This window comes from Aphidius gifuensis, linkage group LG2 (genome assembly GCF_014905175.1).
Source record: "Aphidius gifuensis isolate YNYX2018 linkage group LG2, ASM1490517v1, whole genome shotgun sequence".
NCBI lineage: Eukaryota > Metazoa > Arthropoda > Insecta > Hymenoptera > Braconidae > Aphidius > Aphidius gifuensis.
Window position 1 is genome coordinate 7122949 of NC_057789.1, and position 22795 is coordinate 7145743.

At 24.0% G+C, this 22795-nt stretch overlaps 3 protein-coding genes across 5 annotated transcripts in view; 2 read left to right on the forward strand and 1 right to left on the reverse strand.

Annotated features, from left to right (window-relative positions):
- LOC122848806 (acid sphingomyelinase-like phosphodiesterase 3a) overlaps window positions 1-22607 on the reverse strand; it is a 36752-nt gene extending 14145 nt beyond the window's left edge. Inside the window, exons 1-2 of one of the 3 annotated variants that reach the window (XM_044147145.1) lie at window positions 22509-22607; window positions 20405-20501 (exon numbers count right to left, since the gene is read on the reverse strand). Coding sequence is in view for 1 of the 3 variants with exons in the window: in XM_044147143.1 (XP_044003078.1) it covers window positions 3243-3252 (10 nt within the window). In the remaining 2 variants the exon portion in view is untranslated. Of the gene's footprint in view, window positions 1-2355; window positions 2379-3242; window positions 3998-20404; window positions 20502-22508 lie in introns of those variants that run through there. The other 2 variants (XM_044147143.1, XM_044147146.1) reach the window with 2 other exon arrangements.
- On the forward strand, window positions 13006-14324 carry LOC122848807 (glutathione S-transferase 1-like). The gene is made up of 5 exons (XM_044147147.1): window positions 13006-13137; window positions 13219-13277; window positions 13343-13487; window positions 13626-13799; window positions 13937-14324. Exons 1-5 carry the CDS (start codon window positions 13006-13008, stop codon window positions 14078-14080), a joined length of 654 nt encoding a protein of 217 aa, XP_044003082.1. The 3' UTR covers window positions 14081-14324.
- LOC122849432 (odorant receptor 67c-like) lies at window positions 16332-18072 on the forward strand. Its single transcript, XM_044148131.1, has 6 exons — window positions 16332-16460; window positions 16550-16742; window positions 16876-16967; window positions 17034-17363; window positions 17567-17845; window positions 18001-18072. Exons 1-6 carry the CDS (start codon window positions 16332-16334, stop codon window positions 18070-18072), a joined length of 1095 nt encoding a protein of 364 aa, XP_044004066.1.
- Window positions 22608-22795: the final 188 nt, after the last annotated feature.

A 22795-nucleotide genomic window follows, 5' to 3' on the forward strand; every position in this document is an offset into this window, starting at 1 on the left:
ATAAAAAGAACCGGAAAGCAAGATGATGTCTGACACGAATTTTTTTTTTTTACAGTTTTTATTTTAACCCGGAAGATAAACTTCGACTCCAACAGACCGAGATCACATCCTTAGCCTTCACGACGTGCTCGATATCTCTCCGTAATTCAACTCGGATAGTAGAATTTGTAAAACTTTATCGAAACTAGGTATTAGAGAAAAATTCTTGAAAGGCGAGTAGGTCCACAAGTTCCGGATTATTCCTTAACCATAAATCCTTCTCAGATGTAGAAGACGAGACAAATGAGACAACAAAAATAAAATGATAAAAAGTTGAAAATATAACGAGAATAATGATAATGATAAGAGGAAAAAAAAAAAAGAGATGAAGAAGATGAAGAAATTCAGAGTAAAAAGAAAAAACTATATATGATGCTAAAAAAGATGAATAAAAATAATAATATATATAATAACACAGAAAAAAAAAAATGATATTAAAATAGTTCCAAAAATAGAAAATTGAGTATACTTTATCACTTGAGAGACAGTAAATTTTCCTTCATCAAAACTTGACGTTCATTATATATAAGGTCAGTTGGAAAAAAAAAAAAAGTGGCAATCAAAATTAATAATAATGTAATACACATGACAGTTGAACAAATAATTTAACAATAAATAAAAGTCATTGTATTAACAAAATTTTCAACTGACTTGTGACACATGCAATGTCTAAGGGTGTCACTTTCACTCTAATGTTATATGAACATCAATTTGTCATTGCCACAAAGACAGAGTTTTCCGATTACTTTGTTTTTTTTTTTTATTTTGTTTTTACAATGTTAGAGTTGTTTTATAGTTGATTGATGATATGTGGTTTTTCTTTTTTTATTTTTTGTTTGTTTTTTTTACTCTTGACTATCTTTAGATGGTGATTCAATCTATATTAAATTTAAAAAAAAAAAAAATACTTTCTGTAAGATTTCGTGTTGGTTACAGACATAAATGACAACAACAACAAAAACAACAATAATAATATCAAATGACTAAGTGGTTTAGGTGAGGTTTAGCCGACGGCCAACAAGCAACACACAACAACTCTATATTGTTTCAACTGTTGAAGTTTGTTGGTCAAGATAACAACGTAATTCAATCGTACTAAATTCCAATTGAATTCCAATGCTTTTTTTTTTTTATTTCATTATTTTAAAAGCATTAAACAATTTAAAATTCAATATAACCCCGTAATTTGATTTATACATTCTTTAGTTTTATTTAATATATTGACTTGATATTTTTTTTTATTTATTTTCATATTTACAACATAACTTGAGTTATAAAAAATTCTTATTATATCATGAAGCAACCTCGAGTGTAGAAAATATGATAAAAAGCTTGAAATTCTACTTGTTAAAGCTACGGTCAAGTAAATTTTTTATTTTTTATTTTATTTATATTTTTTGTAATAGGATTTATGTTACGTTAAATTTATATATTGCAGACAGAAATTTAATAGAATACTCTAAAGTGGAAAATTACCCATATTATTATAGATACTCATACGAAAATAATTTTTATTATATACAAAAAAAATAAAAATACAATAAAAAAAAAAAAAGGAGAATAAAAAAATTTTTTATTCATATTTTTATATTATATAAATAAAAAATAAAAATCTGTAAAAACATTGGTATATGCAAAGATGTATGAAACGTGAGGTACATAAATCTGACGTATCATCACATATCCTGGCAGACAAGTTGGAGCAACAAGTAAAAAAAGAAAACACACGGGATATGAATTACCCCACTTGATATATATATAAGTAGTCAAAATATATACAACAATATATATTGAAAGGGGGTGGACGACTAAAGGGTAAAGTTGATTAGAAGCTCAAAAGAGAGGAACAAAAAAGAACTAGAAGAACAAAGAACGATTAAAAAGAGCATCAAACAAAATAAAAATAAAAAAAAAGTTTTAGCGACATTAATGAAATTAGTGGTGTCAACTAACGCTCCTAGTGTATAAAGTGTGTTTGATAATAATTAAGGTGAGAGATCAGAGGAAAGTTGTCACATACATGGTATTGGTAGATGGATTCATTAACTCTGGGGATTTCAAAAGTATACCAATGATTATCCGCTTGACTATTAATTCAATTAAAATGTGTACACATATATACATCAACCACATTTAATTTAATCTAACCTACTCATTGTAGTCAATTGGACTATCATTTTCTATTTGTTTTTTTATTTATTTTTCTTCTTATTCTAGTTATCCTTTTTTCATTATCTTTCTCCGTTGATTAATTTTCTATATTCTTATTGACTCAAAAGCAAATTGCATATATCAAGGTTTTTTTTTTAAAAATACCTCAAAGTTATAATGCACTTGTGACGTTGACTGACGAAAAGTTTTAAAACTATTATGTACTTTATATTAAAACTATGCATGTATACTCATTGATTGAAAATTTTCAATTTCAACTTTTTTTATTTTTTTTATTAATAAAACATACTCATTTTTTTTTTTTTTAAATTGATTTACTTTGTGAATTTAACTTGAATTTTTAAATGTATTATTGAGAAAAAATATGACATATATTTTAGTATTATAAAATTTTAATATCCATTATTGTAATTAAAATTGAAATATTCACTTTTTTTATAATCCCAGAATAAAAGAATAGCTTTATATCTATTTCATTGGAATTATAAAAAAAAGAATGAGTTTTATCATTTTTTAAATTTTACTTTGCAATTATTATTATGTTTTAAAATTTAATTACAGTCTTGATTGATTAGTGATATTTTTTTTGTTTATACATATGGCAAATTAAATAAACTGTATCAAGTTGTATAAAGTTGTGTCAACTTAGTCGTCATGTAAACACACACAGGTCACTCTGTTAAACGTTAATGTTAGATTTGCTTAGTGAAGTACACATTGAAATTGACACAGAACAGTTGGGAGTAAAATTGGGGTGGTAGTTAGAGAGTATGGTTTGGACTCGACATTCAATTTGACTATTCAAACATAACTAAATGTCGATTTTGAGAAATTTATTAGTAATTATGATAACTTGATTTTATACTCAAATAAAATACACTCGACAAAACACTAATGTGTTTCAGTTATAAAAAAAAAAAATTTACATAAATTATCATAAATTAATTAAGAAAACAGACACGATATTTTAAATTAATTTTTTTTCAAATTCACAACAAAGAGATAAATATAAAATTTTAATAAAATATTACATGGACACATTTGAAGCCACTTTTTTTACCACTTTGTTTTGTTTCTTTATTTTTTTTTTTTTCTTAACTTCACCAACGAATAAAATTACAGCTCCACCTTATTCATGCCTCTATGCATTTTTTTATTTACTTTTTTTTTTTTTTTTTTTTTTACTTTATAACCCTCTTCAAACCAGCTTCTTATTTGCCAGATTTGTACCATACATATAACACTGATATTACACGAAAAACTTATTCAACTGGAAGTTCAACCAACCGAACATAAATATAGAAAAAAAAATTACAACATCTTAATTAATAACAAAAAAAAAATCGACGAAACAAGACAAAACTTTTTTACAATAAAAAAAAAATAAAAAAGTTAATTAAAAAGTGTTATTATAAAATCCAGTCTTTGTTAATAATAACAACAACTTTTTATTTTAATCTTTTTATCACAACATGGGTCAAAAATAATGATGATTTTTTTTACACACGTGATGTGCACATTTTAGTCATGCAATTCATCAGCTAGAATTCTTAAAACGTGAAAAATATTAATTAATATTTTTTCATATTATTATATCCTTGTATTTTTATTTTTTATAAATAATTTTTAATTTAACACTGATTATCAAGGACACTTAATTAAACATTTACAACTGAAACAACACTACAGTATTATGTAAATGTGATTATTTGAATTATCATTGAATAACGTTGATCTTGTCGCGGCTCACACAAGTCAAACACTGAGATATTTCAACACTCCATACCACGACGACGCGTTCTTTTAGAATTGAATATATAAACCGCGCACACACAAATATCCAAGGGTGAATCAGATACAGGCGGTGGCTGTTTTTGCGACTGCGCTCTTTTATAAAACCCCTCTGCTGTTTTGTAGCCTCTTCAACCTAGTACCCTCACGCCCTTTTTATCCTTCTCGTTCATTTCTCTAGCTATCCTTACTTTCTCAATATGTATATATGTCAGTTTGTCATATATCATCGTATCACTTTATGTCCACTGTAACGTTTTATTAACCGGGAATCAAGTGCCCCTTCAACCCCACTGTTTCTTTTTTTTTTTTCTTTCATTTTTATACCCTTTTTTCTCCTTCATTTGACACACTTGTAGCTATTTTATCATTTTTTTTTTTTTATTCAATGTTGGTGACAAATTTATCTATGTATATATACTACTAATCTTTTACTTTTATCAATATATTCTCCTTTTTTTTTTTGCTTTTTTTGATGCGAGCTTAATCTAGACACATATTACTGTTATTAATTTTTTATTAATATATTTTTTATTCCGTTTCTTTGAACAGAGTTATTTACACTGGACCATATAATGATGAGATCCGACTGGTGTCCAATACCATTACACCAAACAAGTATGTTGGCATCTAGCTTTATCAACCGAGGGATGACCATGACCACTAGCATGTCAACGTGTACATGTGTGATATTGTAAAAGCACGCCTCAACTACCACAACAAATTATTAATAAAATTGAAAAGCTTGTCAAAGCATTTTGTTATATACACTCAAAATAAATATATTCAATTATGTATACATAGTGAAATATTTATTCTATTTATAAACAGAATATTATGAAATAAAAATTTGATAAAATCAGTAAATAGTTTTGTAAAAAAAAAATTATATACCAAGCTATTTGTGATATAATATTTTGTGAATTATTAAATCATATAATTTTATATCTTTAATATATCTGTATTTAATAAATATAAAATATTATATTTATATTTTTTTTTATTGATTAAATTGATTTGCCAGAAAAAAAGACATCAAATAAAATAAGATAAAATAATAAATTTTGCAATGTTCAGCAAATGAAATTCCCAACTTTTCTTATATTTTATTTTTTATTTCTGTGAAGTAAACGAGGAAAAATGGAAAAAAGTGATGCGGCCTTGATTCAATAAAGAAAGTAAGGTAGTAGAGAAATGGATAAAGTGAGTACAGAATTGTGTGGTAAGGGTTACTCAAACGAGAATAGTAACATTGACTTGGTTGGAGGTAACCCTCACTCGTTCATTATATATACAATACATCTGTACATTTTCTCACGATATAAAAATAAATTTTCACATTTATACAATTTCAAGGTATTTTATTATATAATATATAGAATACATACTTTTATATATATCATACATTTATAGCAACTTACTTGAATAAAAAAATAAATAAATAAATAAAAATCGTTGTATACATTTTGATGTGTATAAAAAAAATCATAGATGTCATATTGAAGCAAAGAAAAAAAATCTTTTTGTATTAAAATAAAAAAAAGAATATATATAATTTAATATAATTTTTGTTTTTTTTTTGATGAAACAAAGAGGATTATTTTGTATTTCAGTTGGCTGATGTCCCATTGAATTTTCATAGCATCAAACAAAAAGAAATAAACTAAGCTGATTTTAACGTTACACAAAAATTAAATGACAATAAAAAATTGAATTAATTTTTTTTTAGCTAATTAAATAAAACTATATTATAAATTATAATAAATTGCTATATATAATTTATTATAATAAAAATGAAAATTAAACAAATAAATTTTAAAAAGTAAATAAATATTAAAATGGATATTCAGCAATAGTAACTTTCATATATAAAATTAATGTGTCTATGATGAAATCAGTAATAGAGGTCAATATAGATTTCGTGGGTAATCAACAACAAACCATCAGAATTTAGAGCTTCCAAAAGCCGAGGATCAAACGATGGTAAATCATTGACGTAACGATGGCTTTCCCACTCATCTACTGACTATTTTCTCTCTCACAAACTCGTTATTATTATTGCACTAGATTATCGATAAAAGACCATTCAATTCGTTATCAATGTATGCGTCGAATAATTTTGTTTAATTTACCATTGATATTAAACCATATAAATACCATTATTTTATTTTTACTATTTTTTTTTTTCAATTTTTTTTTCAACTTATAATCAGCAATATATTCAGCATTAATTTATCAATACTCATGAACAAAAATTTATATTTTAAAATCATGATTTGAATTTTAATATTTTTATTTTCATTGATTTTTTAGCCATAAATATTTTATGTATATCTTTATTTATTTATGTATATTTTTATGAATCTTTTATTTTTAAATAAAATCATATTTGAAGTTGACTATTCAAGCAATTTACCACCTGTTTGCGTACACTTGTTACAATTTATGTCAAATTGATCAGAGATGCTACCAAGTCCCAAGTGTGTGTCCGTTTGTTTTTTTTTATTTTTTGCATTATATAACTATGCAATTATTTTTCTTTCTATATTTTACTGATTATAATTATCATTAGGAATTTAATATAATAAACGATATAATTATGTATAATGCAAAGTTGGTATTAAATGAAAATTAAGTGGCAATCACGCGATGATTTGAATTTTACAATCAAAATGTTAAAGCACATTGATGTATATGCATAAAATTATTTACCTTTTACCTATACACATGTGCATAATACATATTTGAAAGTAAAAAACGTCAGTTTGAATATATACGTGGGTTTAATGTGAGCTCATAGAATTTTATGAAATGCGTATATAATTGTAGTATGATGCATGAGCATGTGCACTAATTTTATTCAATATTTGTGATTTGAAATCTTTCAATTATATATACATATAAATATATTTAGTAACATAAAATACAAAAGCTATGAAAATTATTATACAATTAAAATTGTGTACATTAATATCGATCATATCACACATTCATGAATTTCTTTTTCATTTGATAAAAGTACTGTGATTTTAATTACAAACAAAAATAAAATTAATGAGTTTTCAAGTTTTAAAATGAGCTTAACTAAAAATTGAGGTCATTAAATTTTACGTATAGAGGATATTTCAAATAAAACCAATATGAGCTTAAAAATCAACAGTAATTAAGAGGTTATTTTTTATTGAAGATGTAAATTTATAATAAAAATAAATATCAATATAATTAAAAATATAATTAAATAAAAATATAGTGCAATGTGAATTATTTTTTTTTATATGTTTTTGATTATTTTTTATTGTTAATAAAGAATTGAGATTGATTGCAGAAATAACAAAAATAGCTGAATGTACTTGAAATAAGTGCTATTGAAAATTGCAATAATACAAAAACGGATAATTAAAAAAGTAAAAGAAATAAAAAAAAAAAAAAAGTTAAATAAAAGTAAAATGAGTTGTAAATAAACGATATTGTCAAGTCGATAAAGTGAGACCTCAAAGAATGTCATGTACTGTCAGATTACACTCATTTTGTCACCCTATTGTTTGAATTTATCGTCATGACAACAAAAAATTATTTATACGCATGCGTTTGTAAAATTTTCATTGTATTTAGAAAAAATAAAAATAAAAAAAAAACAGAAACAATACGAATTCATTCCGTCAACGTTCCGCTGACCGATGCACTCTCTATTTTACGTACGATTCAGAAGAGACAATAGAAAAAAAAAAAACAACGAATAAAAATAAAAGGTAAAATAAACAAAGTAAAAAAAACAATTGAAAATAATATAAAAAAAAATACTGAAATAGTTACAGAAGCGAATGTCAACGCTGTTTTTACGAACAATACTACGTAAATAGGTTTTTTTTTGTTCATTATCCATATTGACAGCGTCAGTAGTGATAGTACTAAACTGTATAATCAAATATCAAATTAATTAACAACAAAGAATTGAGAAAATAATATTAATCACAAAATTATATATTTGATATTAGTTTTAAAAATGTTTTTTTTTTTTGTTTTACTTTTATAGCTATAATTTTCTTTCTCTGTATAATATTAATAATAAAAACACCAAGTTTTTTAATTACTCTAATAATTAAATGGAATTGTATCAAACAGTTGCGAATATTAATACAGATATTAATAAAAGAAAAAAAAAGTTTTTTCATAATTGCAAAACTCAGTTAATAAATACTGGCAAAATTTAGCTTTGTAGAATAATTTTTTTTTTTCCGTTTCAACTGATTTGTAAATATTGGGGATTGATTTTTATTTTTTTTACTTTTTTTATAGTCACGCCAACCCTTGTTGTAATAATGCTAGCAAAAGCTTTTGATGTTGAGCTTAATTTTGAGAAAGTTAATTTTAGTAAAAGTTAATAATTAAATCCGATATTTTTTTCAAGTAAGTACTTATATATTTTATGGCTTCAAAGATCATCGAAGAATATTTAATATTTGTTAAATCTTTAAATAGCAAATTGTTACAACAGTTATCGATGATACTTTTGGGATATCAGAAAAGTATATATAAAATTACAGTAAAGTATTGAAATATTCAATTCTAAAGTTAAGCCAAATACTGAACTTTAGAAATTTTTTTATTTTTTTTTTTTTCAATTCAACTATCTCGAGAGAAGTTATGTTTGGATAAGTATTAACAAAAAAAAAAAAAAAAAAACCAAGACGAAAGAAAGTTATCAATCTTCGATTGAGTTTTTATATTAAAAAGTTGAATAATTCTATCACTAATAACTCGAGTCTATCAGTCGAATTTTCACTTGTTTCGGCTGAACATACGTTGACTTGTATCACTAGTTTTTTATAATATTTTTTTAATTAATGAAATAGCATTGTAATAAACCATACAGAATAATATTTTTTAAAAAAAAATCTATTATAAAACACTATTCACAAATGAATAATGGAAAAAAATTCTACAATAATTTTAATTATACATTTTATTAAAAATTTATTATTATAAAGAAAAAATACATTACTAAATGAATTTTTTTCCCATTTCAATAATGAGTTTTTACAATATTTTGTATTTATTTAATAAAAAAAAAAAATGAATAATCTTATTCGTCATAATAACAAAAAATATATTATACTTTCATTTCTATTTTTTGGTTTTTAATTTCATTAATATATATTATATCCTTTGTGGATACGAAAAAAGTATTTTTAAAAAATTTTTAAATCTATTCAAATGATAATGAAATTAATAATAATAAAATAATAATAAAATAATAATAATAATAATTGTGAGATACTGTAAATGGAATGAGAAAACGTGAATAAAACGACTGACAGATATAGAAGTAGAGAAGCAATTATACAATATTATAGAAGACAACAAGGCGTTTGTCTGGAAAACTTGTAAAACGTTCATTTTATTTTAATATATATTTTTTATATGCATTTTTATTTATTTATATATTTTTTTAAAGTCAAGAAAAATACGTGTTTTAAATTATTTGTATCTGCAGAATAAAAATATATATATATTCATCGTGAGAATAAATTTAACGACATTCTTCTGTAAATCGATACGTATTTGGCGTGCACATATGGTTCGTGATTAATATTGAGGCAACACCCCATTCATTTTTTTTTTTTTTTTTTATTACTATACTGAAAAAGCAGTAAGAAGTGCCGAAAGCTACAGAAAGAATGCAACGACACACATGCTTCCAATATTTTTTTCGCGTAAAATTTTCTTGAAAATGCATTTTTCATGTAAATTTATTTTTTACATGTTTCAAAATGACTTTTCATGTTGATATTTTAAAAAATGAAAAAAAAAAAAAAAAAAAATGAATTTTTACACAAAAAAATCAATATAAAATAAAACGCATAAATTATTCGTTTCAATTTAAACTTTTGACTTGAATAAATTATATTAAATATATATTGATTAATATATATTTAAATGTATATATAATATTTGCTGAGGAAGGGGAACTATTTATTCATATTAACATGCTAATTTATCTCTATACATTAAAATAATTAAAATAACTATAAAATTTGACAGTGTCAATAGCAAAATAAGCAATAAATATTCGAAATGTATTTTTATAAATTGAATATTCAATAAAATTTAAAATAAATTGAAAAACTTTTTAGACTCATTTATAAATTTATCATTGACTCATGAGGTTAAAGCTCCCAATTAACATTTGACTTAATAATAAACCCATATTATTAGATTGATTTATTTGTAGACTAGACTAGACACATAAAAATATAAATAATATAAAATAAATGATTGTGAAAAATAGCAACTGATATATTTTATTCAATATAAAGATTGAAAATGAATTATAACGTTGAATTATCATTACTTTTGTCAATTTATAATATTGTGAGATTAAATATGTAAAAGATATAATATTTTTAATCTCACTTTGAAGTAAATTTGAGATTGTGGATTAAAAAATATGCTCAAGTTTATACAACCAACTACTGTACTTTGAAATGATAATTTAATACGATTTATATTTCATTATGTAATTAATAAAAATTACGTAAACTATTAACGCAAATATATTTGAGTAGGATTATTAAATAAAAAATAATGGTCACTATTACTTAACATCAACATATATAAATAGCCAGTCTATTGTTTTGTTCAAATAGCCACGAAATCAAACCATTGTCTAAGTTAAACAATAGAAATCTCTTCAAAGCTTTTCTAGTATAGAACAATCAAGTGATAAAAGTATCGGGTATTTTTATAACGTGAGAAAACTTTAGAGTTTTTATATAGTTAATATGATTTTTTATTTATTTATTTTTTATTTTATTATGTCAACCAATAAAATTATTTTCCAAGTTTTTTAACTTTTTTTTTTTTTTTTTCATTTATTTATATATATTTTTTTGTTAAGTCATGAAAACAATTTGTATTATCTGACAATATTGGTTGAATTACCCAAGAAAACTTTTATAAAACTCGTGTATATAGTTAAACTTTTCTTGAAAACTTTTTCGATGGTTACATTTATACTTTAAACTAAAACATGACGATCTTCAACCTTGTCCTTCCTTATTACAAATATTTTTAATTTAAAGTAAACCAAAAAGTAAAAGAAAAAAAAAAAACCCCAGTAATTATATGTTAAATTTGATAAAAAAATTTAATGCATGAAATAATATGATAATTATTATTTATTAAATTAATTAAATATAAAGATCAATTGAAAAATATTAAAGCTGAAGTATCAAGTAAAAGAAAATCAATAACGAATACCAGAAATAAATTTAAATATTTGCATATAATATTCTCAAACTAATTTAAAAAAGTAAAAACTTAAAAAATACTATTCCAAATGTTTGTCATTGAACAACACTGTATTTAATTGGAAAAAAAATTTTTTAATAAATACAAATTATTTCGACTCAAAGTAATAGATATTTTGTGTATATATTTATATAAACGATGGTGAATTAATAGAGACATTTCAATAAGTTTAAATAATTATCAAAGTTGGTTATTTAATAATCAGTTTTATGCTACCATATATGAATAAAATTTGTCGTTACAACACACACACACATATTTATTGGAATCTAAATATGCATGCTTGAATCGAAAATCTAATAAACGAAAGTTGAATTCACAGCCACAGGCTGAGTTTATATGCCAATTATTATAATCGGTAGTGTACGAATGAAATGACAATGTTCATATAACCATTGTTTTCAACTTAATACGTTTGACAATGAAAGTGCTTGTATGAAATTTAAAAATAATAATAATAATAATAAATAGTCGTGTATACATTTAAAAATAAATGTAAAAATTGTTTCTCGTTTTGACCGAATTAATATACATACATGTAAAATTCCAGTATGAAGAAAATGTAAACAGAATTTTTACAGATAAAAAGAGAAAAAAAAATTGATGTTCTATGTATGTGGTGTATTAAATTTTAAGAATGTTAGATTGAGGGCATTTTGAAATTAGCGACATACCAGATAATGCCCGAGGCAAAATATATACATTTAACAACTAATTGAACATAATTTTAATATTAATCTATATTTAATATGGAAATATCAATAAAAAGTCGTATTTTCTTGTCGATAATAAAAATTCACCACAAATTAAAAGCAGATTTATTAATAATTTAAGAAAAAATTAAAAATTACTGAATAATTTTTTTACTTGTATAGATAGAATTGAGTTTATATTATAAATAATTTAGCATTAAATATGAATAAAAAATTGAATAATCTGAATACAAAGAAAATTTTAAAAAATAATTTAATGATTATTCAAATAAATACGGAATATTTCTATGAGAAAATTGAAAATTCAATTAATAATTCAATTAAATAATAATATCAGACCTTTATAAAGTCTATAAATTACAGAAATTAACTGAAATAATTTATTTATGAAGCTATAATAATTTAAGCGTATTATCAACAAGAAAAAATCTCAATAAAAAAAGAATAAAAATATTTAACTGGCTTGTTTGTCCTGTTAAAATGTCAAAAAAAAAAAATGACAATTTTTTATATATAGAGCAAACTGTCGATTCAACTTATAGCTAGACTTAGTTTTCATTGAAAAAAAAAAAAAACAAAACAATAAGTTTCAATATTTTATGAAAAAAAATAAATAAAAAATTAAATTAAATCGAGTAAGTTAGTATAGAGAGATAGAACAAGGTCAATCGAATAGAAACAAAAGTTGAAGCTTTATTTCATACAACTACTGAATTCTAAATATTTTAAATTTGTAAAAATATCTACAACCTTTTTGTAACTACAACCTAGTATTGCCTCAGTATATCGTGCTAGCTTGACATAAGCAGGTTGTTAATCAAAATAATCCTCAGTATATAATTGAAAATAAAAAAATAAAAAACTTTGTTTTTGTGTACAAAAAAATATAAATATAATTGATATATAAAATCTCAAAAGATTGAAATATAATTATTGATTTATTGTGATTATAAGTAATTAATTATTTTGGGTTTTAATAATGGTAATTGATATGTACTATCATCCAATGAGTTCGCCATGTCGTGCTGTTATGCTAACAGCCGAGGCACTTGGTATAAATTTCAATTATAAAATTGTCGATTTATTAGCTGGTGAAAAATTGACACCAGAGGTAAGCAATATTATAATTAAAGTAAAAATAAAAAAACATAATTAACAAAAGATTAAAAATAAAAATTTAAAATTATACTAGATAAATCCACAAGAGACAATTCCATTTATGGTTGATGACGACTACAGTTTAAGTGAAAGGTAATTATAATAAAATTAATGTTTTTTTTTTTAATTTTATAAATAATAAATTTTTATATTTCAAGTCGTGCTATAATGTGCTATTTAGCTGATCAATATGGTAATCAGAATACAAAATTGTATCCAAAAAGTATAAGAGCTCGTGCACTTGTTCATCAACGAATGCACTTTGATGCAAGCACACTTTACACTGCTATTTCAAATTACTATGTAAGTATAAAACAAGTTAAAGAAATTGAAGGATGAGAAAATTTAAGCAACCATAAAACTTTAGCTAATTAAAAGTTGATAAAAAATAAATAAAAATATATTTATTTATTTTTTTTTTTTAATTTATGTTTTTATTAGTATCCAGTTGTATTTCGAGGTCAAACTGAGTATGTTGAAGCTAATTATGAAAAAATGAAGGATGCTTTTGGTATACTTGAAAAATTTTTAGAGGATCAAGCTACTGATTTTTGTGCTGGTAGTGATTTAACAATTGCAGATTTAGCACTGATTGCAACTGTTTCAACAGCTGAAGTATATATTTCTTAACTTTTTCAAGTTGTATTAACTTATTTTATATTTATTTTATATTATTTTTCTTTATATAATATTATATAGAGATTATTTTATTTATACTTTTTTGATTGTCTTTGGTTACATATTACTTGCAGGCTTTTGGCTTTGAGCTCGATGAGTATAAAAAGGTTGCCGAATGGGCGGATAAAGTGAAAAGTTCGGCGCCTGGATACGGCAATGCTTGTGATGAAGGTCTTGAAATACTAAAGGGACTTATGGCTGAAACGAGTGTAGAATAAGTTTCATTCAACATGACCTTAATAAATAGTTAAAGCACTATATTTTTTTTTCTTTTTATTTTATTCAATTTAATTAGTGTATGTATATATTATTATTTCATTGTTCTTTTATTCAATGTGAAAATTGAAACCAATAATTGATTATCAACAATACAAATGCTTTGTATTTCTATGAAAATATTAGAGATAATGAGCAATTAAATAAATGTAATTGATATCGAATAAATTACAATATTTATGTTAATTTTTTTGCTGAATTTTAATAGAAAATAAATCGGTTTAATTTAAATTAATTAAACTAGTTTACGTAACGAAAATTTATAACAATAATCAATACTAAATTTATTTTCAAATAAGAAGTCTTTTTTTTTTTTTGTATCGAAAACTTTAATTTATTAATTGAAATATATTATATAGAATATAGATTTTTATAAATGATTTTCATTCAGTATCAGTCGTTGAAAATTTCAGCTGTTGGAAAATAATTACTTACTGGCGTTTTATCATAGTATTTATATATTACCGACTGATTGCTATCTCTCGCTGGTAACACTGAGCAGTGTTTGAACACTACTCAATAGTTGAGAGCAATTAAATCTGGAGAGACTATTTTTTTTTTTTTGAAAAATTAATTAATTATACATAATGTGGTAGTTGAACTGTGTCTAGTTTTGTATTTAAACTTTAATTTTTTCTTACAGCAACGAAACGCAAAAAAATAAATAAAATTATTGGAAAATTCAAGAGATCAACACTATACTTGATAGTTTAAATCAACAAATTAGATGCATCCCACAATTATTGTAACGCGCAATAAAAGCCAGAAGAAAATTGTAAATAAATTGTAACTTCACTTTTTTGCAAAAAGGTTAAATTACAAATGTAAAAAAGCTTCTATTTTAATTTTGTAAAAATAATATCAATTAGTCAAATTAGTTGATTTGATTGAATAGAAACTATTTACTAAATGGACCAAGTATAAAATTAAACTGTCAATACTTTCAATTGAACCAAGTGAAAAATTTTTAAAGTGAAGGTCAATCAATTCATTTACTGCTTTTAAAAAATTTTTTGTAAAAAATATATTTTATTCTTAACTGAAATGGATATTCGAACACATTGACCTAACATTTGATTTCACTTCAGTATTTTCCACAATTTTTATTAATATATTTTTCCAACAAAAGAAATTTGATGTATGTCAGTTATGACATTTCCATTATTGTATCAAAAAAAAAGAAATTTTTATTGATTACTAGAAAATTGATGAAGCTTTATTACATGAGCAATTACTATTCGATGCGAGGTGTACTAGTAAATAGCAGTTCACACACGCGATAGCTGTCAATCTTTAATTTTATGTGTTAGTTTGACACAGACAAGACATGCGTGAGGCACTTCCAATCCGACTTATAAAATTCTATCTACTTTTACTTGGGTTCAGTACCGAATAACGGAAAAAAAAATTTTACTACATTAACTGCATTAACGATAGGTCGAATGGTAATATTTACTGATATTGCTAATTAATCGATAACATCAATTGCTAATTCAATTAAGTGAACAAGTTGAGTCAGCTATCAACTGATTTGGTAAGTTTATTATTTTAATTTTTGAAAATATTCCAGCTTATCGCACTTGTAATAGTTATCACTTTCTTCGACAGAACAGTCACTGATATCGACTACTTGCTGTATATAGAGCTAAATGAAAAAAGAAATTATTATTAGAGGGGAAACTCTAGACTTTTTTTTTTCTTAACACGCCCATCGTTTAAATACGATTACAGACTATTGCAACCAAAGTGAATAAAAAAACACCTTACACGCAATCGAAGACAATTTGTCGAATTCAAAAAAATGATGACAAAGGTAGAAAAAATTCTACGAATACAACTTATACTTAGCGCAACATGTTTTCTTCCCACGGATTTATACGTATATCACAAAAGATTAAAGAAGTAATAAAATTTTCAATACTTTACTTTGATTCGATTCTTTTTTACAACTCACAGTTTTCCATAAAATACAATTGTACTTTTTTAATTCAATCCTGATTTTATCATAACTCAAGTCTCAACATAAATAATAATGTGACTGTGTAATAAAAATTAAATTTCCATTTGAAATTATTTTTCAAAATGACAAAAAAAAATAACTACACAACGACTTTAGTGAAGAATAAAAAAAATTATAAAATTGATCAACATATATCTTTGCGAATGATAAGATTGTTGATGAAATGTATTGGCATGTGGCATCCAAAAACAACACAAGATGCAATTATTTCAATGACAATTACAGTATACACAATTACAGCCCAATCAATTGGTTTAATTGTTATGCTTATTGACATTTACTATATTTTTGGTGACATACGAGTAATATTTTTTTATATATTTTTTAATATAATAATTTTCTTTAATTGTTTTTAATGAAATTAATAAAAAATTTTTTATTTTTTCATCAGGCAATTGCTTTTAACATACCAGTGACAGTATCAATTATTCAGGAACTTTTTAAAATGATTACATTTACAATTAATAGAGGTGAAGTACAGTCTCTCAACAAATACACAGAAGAAACATTTTGGAAATCAAAATATGATGAGTCAGAAATTTTAATACTCAAAAAATGTAATAAAGTTTGCATTGTTTCTTGTGGTATATTTTTTTTTCTTGTTTTAGCAATTGCTATACATTATATCACCATCCCAATGCTAGGTAATGAATAATTAACATTTTATTAATTTTTTTTATCCATAAATATTATTATTAAATTTTTTTTTTTAAATAGAATATGATGGTGGGAATTTATCATTGCCATTTAATGTTTATTTTGAAGCAAGTAAATATACTCCAATTTTTGAAATTTGTTATTTCATTCAGGTGATACTCAAAATAAAATTACAATTGAAAATTTAAAATAGGTTATTCAAAATTATACTGATTTAGGCAGCATCAACAATTGGGGTATCTGTTTGTTCAACAGCATTTTGTACATATTTATTTACAATAAACGTCTACGCAGCTGGTTTATTTCAAATTCTTCAACGCAAACTTATACAGACTTGTCAAAAATATTCGTACAAAAAAACCAATGATGGTTTAACGAGTAGTGAGAGAACAAAATTATCATATGAAAGACTGAAAAAATGCATACAACATCATCAAGTGATGATAAAATATATGGATACAATTGAATATCTATATAGTCCAATTAATTTTATCTTTGCAATTGGAGCTGTTGGTACGATATGCTTAAATGGCTTTCAAGTTGTGATGGTTTGTTTAACCAATAATAAAAAAAAACAATATAAATAATTAAATTTATAACAAAATTATTCACAAAAAAAATAACTATTCGAATTTTAAATGATGACGAAAAATCTCTAATTGAATAATAACTTATTTGACCATTTGCGAACTAAAAAAGTTTTTTAAATAATATTCAAATATTCAAGTTACATTCAAAATAATATTTTCAGGGAGGTGAAAATTCTTTTCATCGTAATGCCTTGAGTATTGAGTTTTTTATTGGGTCAATTGTACTGCTTTATATGGCATGTTATTCATGTCAAAAAATATTTGTCGAAAGTTTGGCGGTTGGTGATAATTTGTATAATGCAAATTTTTATGATTTATCAAACGAGGAAGAAGGAAAATATTTTCGACAGGCATTGATATTTGTCATTATGAGATCACAAAAACCATGTGTACTTACAATGTGGGGATTTTCCGTGATGTCAATTGAAATATTCACAAAGGTTTGTACAAATTTTATTTGAAATTTTCGTGGATTTTTTATATCAAATAAAAATATTCAATACAAATATTGTATGCACTTTTATACTGACACACCGAAAATATTTTTCAATTGCATTATTATGTAATAATAATAATAATAATTTTACTTTTTAAGGTTTTAACAAAATCGATGTCTTTTTTCACAATATTCCGCCAAATGTTAGATGAATCACAAGAAATTTCTTAGGAGAATAAATAAAAAGTATGATAAATATTTGATAAAAATTGAGAAAAATAAATAAAGAAATAAAGTGTCTACAATGTAATGTCAATATTCCAAACACAATGTACACATTCAGATATATATATATTTATAAATTGAATATAAAACTGTTTTATTTTTTATTTTATTTTTATTTGTAAGTAAAGAAGACTCCGAAAAACATAACTAAGTGAAATAACAATTTCTCCTGCTAAAATACTATATAGAATACAATCATTTTTACTTAGAAAACTTTGTATATAATTTTTTTTTTTTTATGTCCAAGAAAAAAAACAAATTACCTCTGTTTTTCTTTTGATATTTTTTCTTTTTTGAAGAATTAAATAAGCGTTCTTTGTCATAGAGAGGTATGGTTAATGACAGAGTAGCCTTACTTGATTTTCGAAAAAAAAATCATGAGTGTGTGTGATTTTTTCGCGAATACAATATTCTACTTAAAGATTCTGATTGTTATTGATGACAGTGGTAGTGGTTCACACGCAATCTTTGTCGTCGTCGTCGATATACTCGATATATGATTATTAGGCACGGATCAAAGAACAATATCAAAGTATAAGTTGAATTCATAGAAGCTTTTTTTTATACCTTGTACTTTGTTACTTTTTTTTACTTTTCTTACCTCAGACAATTTAATAACAGTCTCTAATATTTTCTCGAAAAGTAATTTTTTCTTTTCCATCTAATTTCTCTTTTTTTTTTTTCTTTCGGTCGACAATTTTTTTATTAGTCAATCTTATGGATAAAAGTGAAACAATTGATAAACACGTATCACTAAAAATGACACGTTTTTTTATGAAATGTATTGGTATGTGGTATCCTAAAAATTCACGTGAAAAATTGTTATCAAATTTAATTATAATTTATACAGTAACTACACAAGTAATTGCTTTAATTATTTTATCAATTGATTTTTATCACGTAAGAACTGACATACGTGTGAGTTTTATTTTTAAATTTCTTGTTATTATTTTTATATTTTTAAGTATTAATTTTATTTAAATTTTAATCAGGCTATTGCATTTAATCTTCCAGTTACTTCGACTATCATTCAAGAACTTTTAAAAATTTCAAGATTTTCAAAACATATTAAGCATGTACGTTTTTTAAATTCATATAGCGAAAATTTTTTTTGGAAAATTCAATATGATTCATCAGAATTAATGATACTTGAAAAATGTAATAAAATTTGTATTTTATTTTGTGGTACATTTTTTTTTTTTATACTAGCTATTGATACGCATTATCTTACTATTCCCTTAATAGGTGAGTTCAATTTGATTTTTTAGTAAGAAATATTATAAATTTAATTTTAATTATTTTCTACAGAATATGATGATAGTATTGGTCGACAACTACCATTCAAAGTATATTTTGAACTAAATGATTTGTGGTATAAAATATTTTATATTACACTGGTAATAATTTTATGAATATTTTTACAACTGAAAATTATGGCACGATAAATAATCAATGAATTAATATTAGGTATTAAGTACTTTTGGTGTAACTGTTTGTACAACAGCTTTTATCTCACATTTATTTACAATAAACATATATGCCGCAGGACAATTTCAAATTTTACAACGTAAAATTGAATTAGCATTTAAAATAACCACAAATTTTGAAAATGAAAAACAAGAAAATCTTCAAAAATGTATAGAAAAACATCAAATATTAATTCAATATGTAAAATTAATTGATCATTTATATAGTCCGATAATATTTATGCTTGCAATTGCTGCAATTAGTACAATTTGCTTGACTGGTTTTCAACTGGTAACCGTAAGTACGATTTTATTAATAATCAAATAAAGAATAATATACATATTTATTTTTAACAATAGGGAGTTAATACGACATTTCATCGCAATGCATTGAGCTTTGAATTTTTTTTTGCAACAATAGTTATGTTATTTATGGCGTGTTACTCTTGTCAAGAAATAATAGAAGAAAGTTTAGGTGTTGGTGACGCAGCTTTTTCTGCATTAGTTGACATTTATGACTTGACACACTTTGATAATCGAAATGCATTCATACGTAAATTGTTGTTTATCATAATGAGGTCTCGCAAAGCTTGTACCATTCAATGTTTCAACGGTCCAATGTCTATTGAAATGGCCACCACTATTGTAATGTTCAGGACAATCCATTATCAGTTATTTCAATAAAATCAGATAATAAATTAATGAATTTTTCAATCTATTCACAAATTTAGAATTAATGAGCACTTTGATATTTTCAATATTTGTTGATGTAAAAGATGTACAGTTAAAGAAGTGACCAGACGGTCTCTTACCTTATCTCAGCAAAAAAAAGACTCGAGGTCTTCTCAGCATGTAGTAGTCTCACCGATCGGTCGTAAGTCAAAGTATTTAGATGCATTTTCAAATAATCTGTAACATAAAATGAGATATAATTTATTGAAAAAATATGTTTTCCAAATTATTATATTATATCATCAAGAGTTCTAATTAACCATCAATATAAATAATTACGATTTGAATTTTTTAATACAAATTTTTATGATTTATCAAACGCAGAAAAAGAAAAATATTTTCTCCATGCATTAATAAAAAAAAAAAACAATATACAAAATATTCCGTTATAAGCTAGATGAATCACAAGGAATTTCTTTGGAGAATAAATATAAAGTATAAATATTTGATAAAAATTGAGAGAAATAAATAAAAAAGTAAAGTGTCTACAATGTAATATCATCAAGACTCCGAAAAAAAAACTAAGTGAAATAGCAATTTCTCATGCCAAAATGCTGGAATACAATAACTTTTACTTAAAAAACTTTGTATGTAATTTTTTTTTTTTATGTCCATGAAAAAAAAATATTATCTCCGTTTTTTCTTTTGATATTTTTTCTTTTTTGAAGAATCAAATAAGCTTTTTTTGTCATAGAGAGGTATGGTTAATAACAGAGAAGTCTTACTTGGCTCTTTGAAAAAAAAATACATGAGTGCATGCGTGTTTTTTTTGCGAATGCAATATTCCACTTAAAGATTCTGACTGATGTCGATGACAGTGGCTACGGTTCACACGCAACTGTGCGGTCGTCGTCGATATAGCTGATATAGATAATTATTAGGCATAGATCAAAGAACAATATCAAAGTATAAGTTGAATTTATAGCAGCTTTATAGTACTTTGTTACTTTTTTTGCTTTTCTTACTTCAGACAATTCAACAACAGTATGTATTATTTTCTCAAAAAGAAACTTTTTTTTTTTCTATATCTGATTTTTTTTTTATTCTTTTTCTTTTGGTCGACAATTTTTTTATTAGTCAATCTTATGGATAAAAGTGAAACAATTGAAAAATACGTATCACTAAAAACGACACGTTTTTTCATGAAATGTATTGGTATATATTGTGGTATCCTAAAAATTCACGTGAAAAATTGTTATCAATTTTAATTATAATTTATACATTAACTACACAAGTCATTGCTGTGAGAAATATTATAAATCTAATACATTTATATTTGATTTTAATTTTAATTTTTTTCTACAGAATATTATCATAATATTGGTTGACAACTACCATTGAAAGTATATAACTCGGAATAAATAGTTTGTGGTAACATAAAATAATATACAATTTATATTTTAAACGACAAAGATATTTTTTTGTATTGAAATAACATAACATTTATAAAAAAACTATTTTTTTCCAAAACAATTATATTTTATTTTTGAAAGTAATTAATTAACCATGAATATAAAAAACTAGAATTTGAATTTGTCGTCAGAATGGCGCGCTTTTTGATCGAAGATGGTGGATGCGGCTATCGCAAAAAGTTCGCAACAAATTTCTGTAGTTTTCTTTTCCACCGGCATTTGTTTTTTGCGTGTGGAAAAAAAAATTAATAATAATAATAGTATTATAAAAAAACTCCAACAGTGATATATTTACGTAAATAATATTAATTAAATTATTAAACATTGTCACTGAATATTGATAAATAATTATTTATTTCATTAAAAAAACAAAAATAAAATCGGATAACAAAACAACACGTAAAATTAGTTAATTGTGAGTAAACGCCGACAAAAAAAAATTATCACTGTTTTGGCTCCTTTAACAATATCGAAAATACATCTCATTTTTCATCAACATCAATGAAATGTTCAATAAAATATAAATAACATAGTGAAATAATAAATAAATAAATATTAGCCAATTGAATTTACAAAAAATATAAGAAATAAAAAATAAATTTTCGGCGATTGAACGGTCATTTTATAAGCAAAATATGTCACTCCAAAAATATTATAAAAAAAAAAACTATTGCAAAACTATGTATATTAAATAATTAATAAGAAAACGTTGAGAATTTATTTTTAATTGAATTAAAATAATAATAAAAATGAAATATAAAAAAAACATTACCAGAAAATAAAATCAGCGGGAAACACGAACGCAAAAACAGGCTTCAACGGTTCTTGAGGTTCACACACACAACACATACACACAAAAAAAAAAAAAAAACTGCGCGAGAGAGAACACAATTGTACGTGCTTCACAGTGCTTCAGCTTCTGACTCACTCACGATACTGATGCACACCCCCGCAGTCTGTAAAATCATCGTGTGGCGCTACCTCAACAATATGGCAATTGCTGAATTAATTGGATTAATCAAGATTCAAAAGTTCAACAACTCACAAAGGTAAATAAAA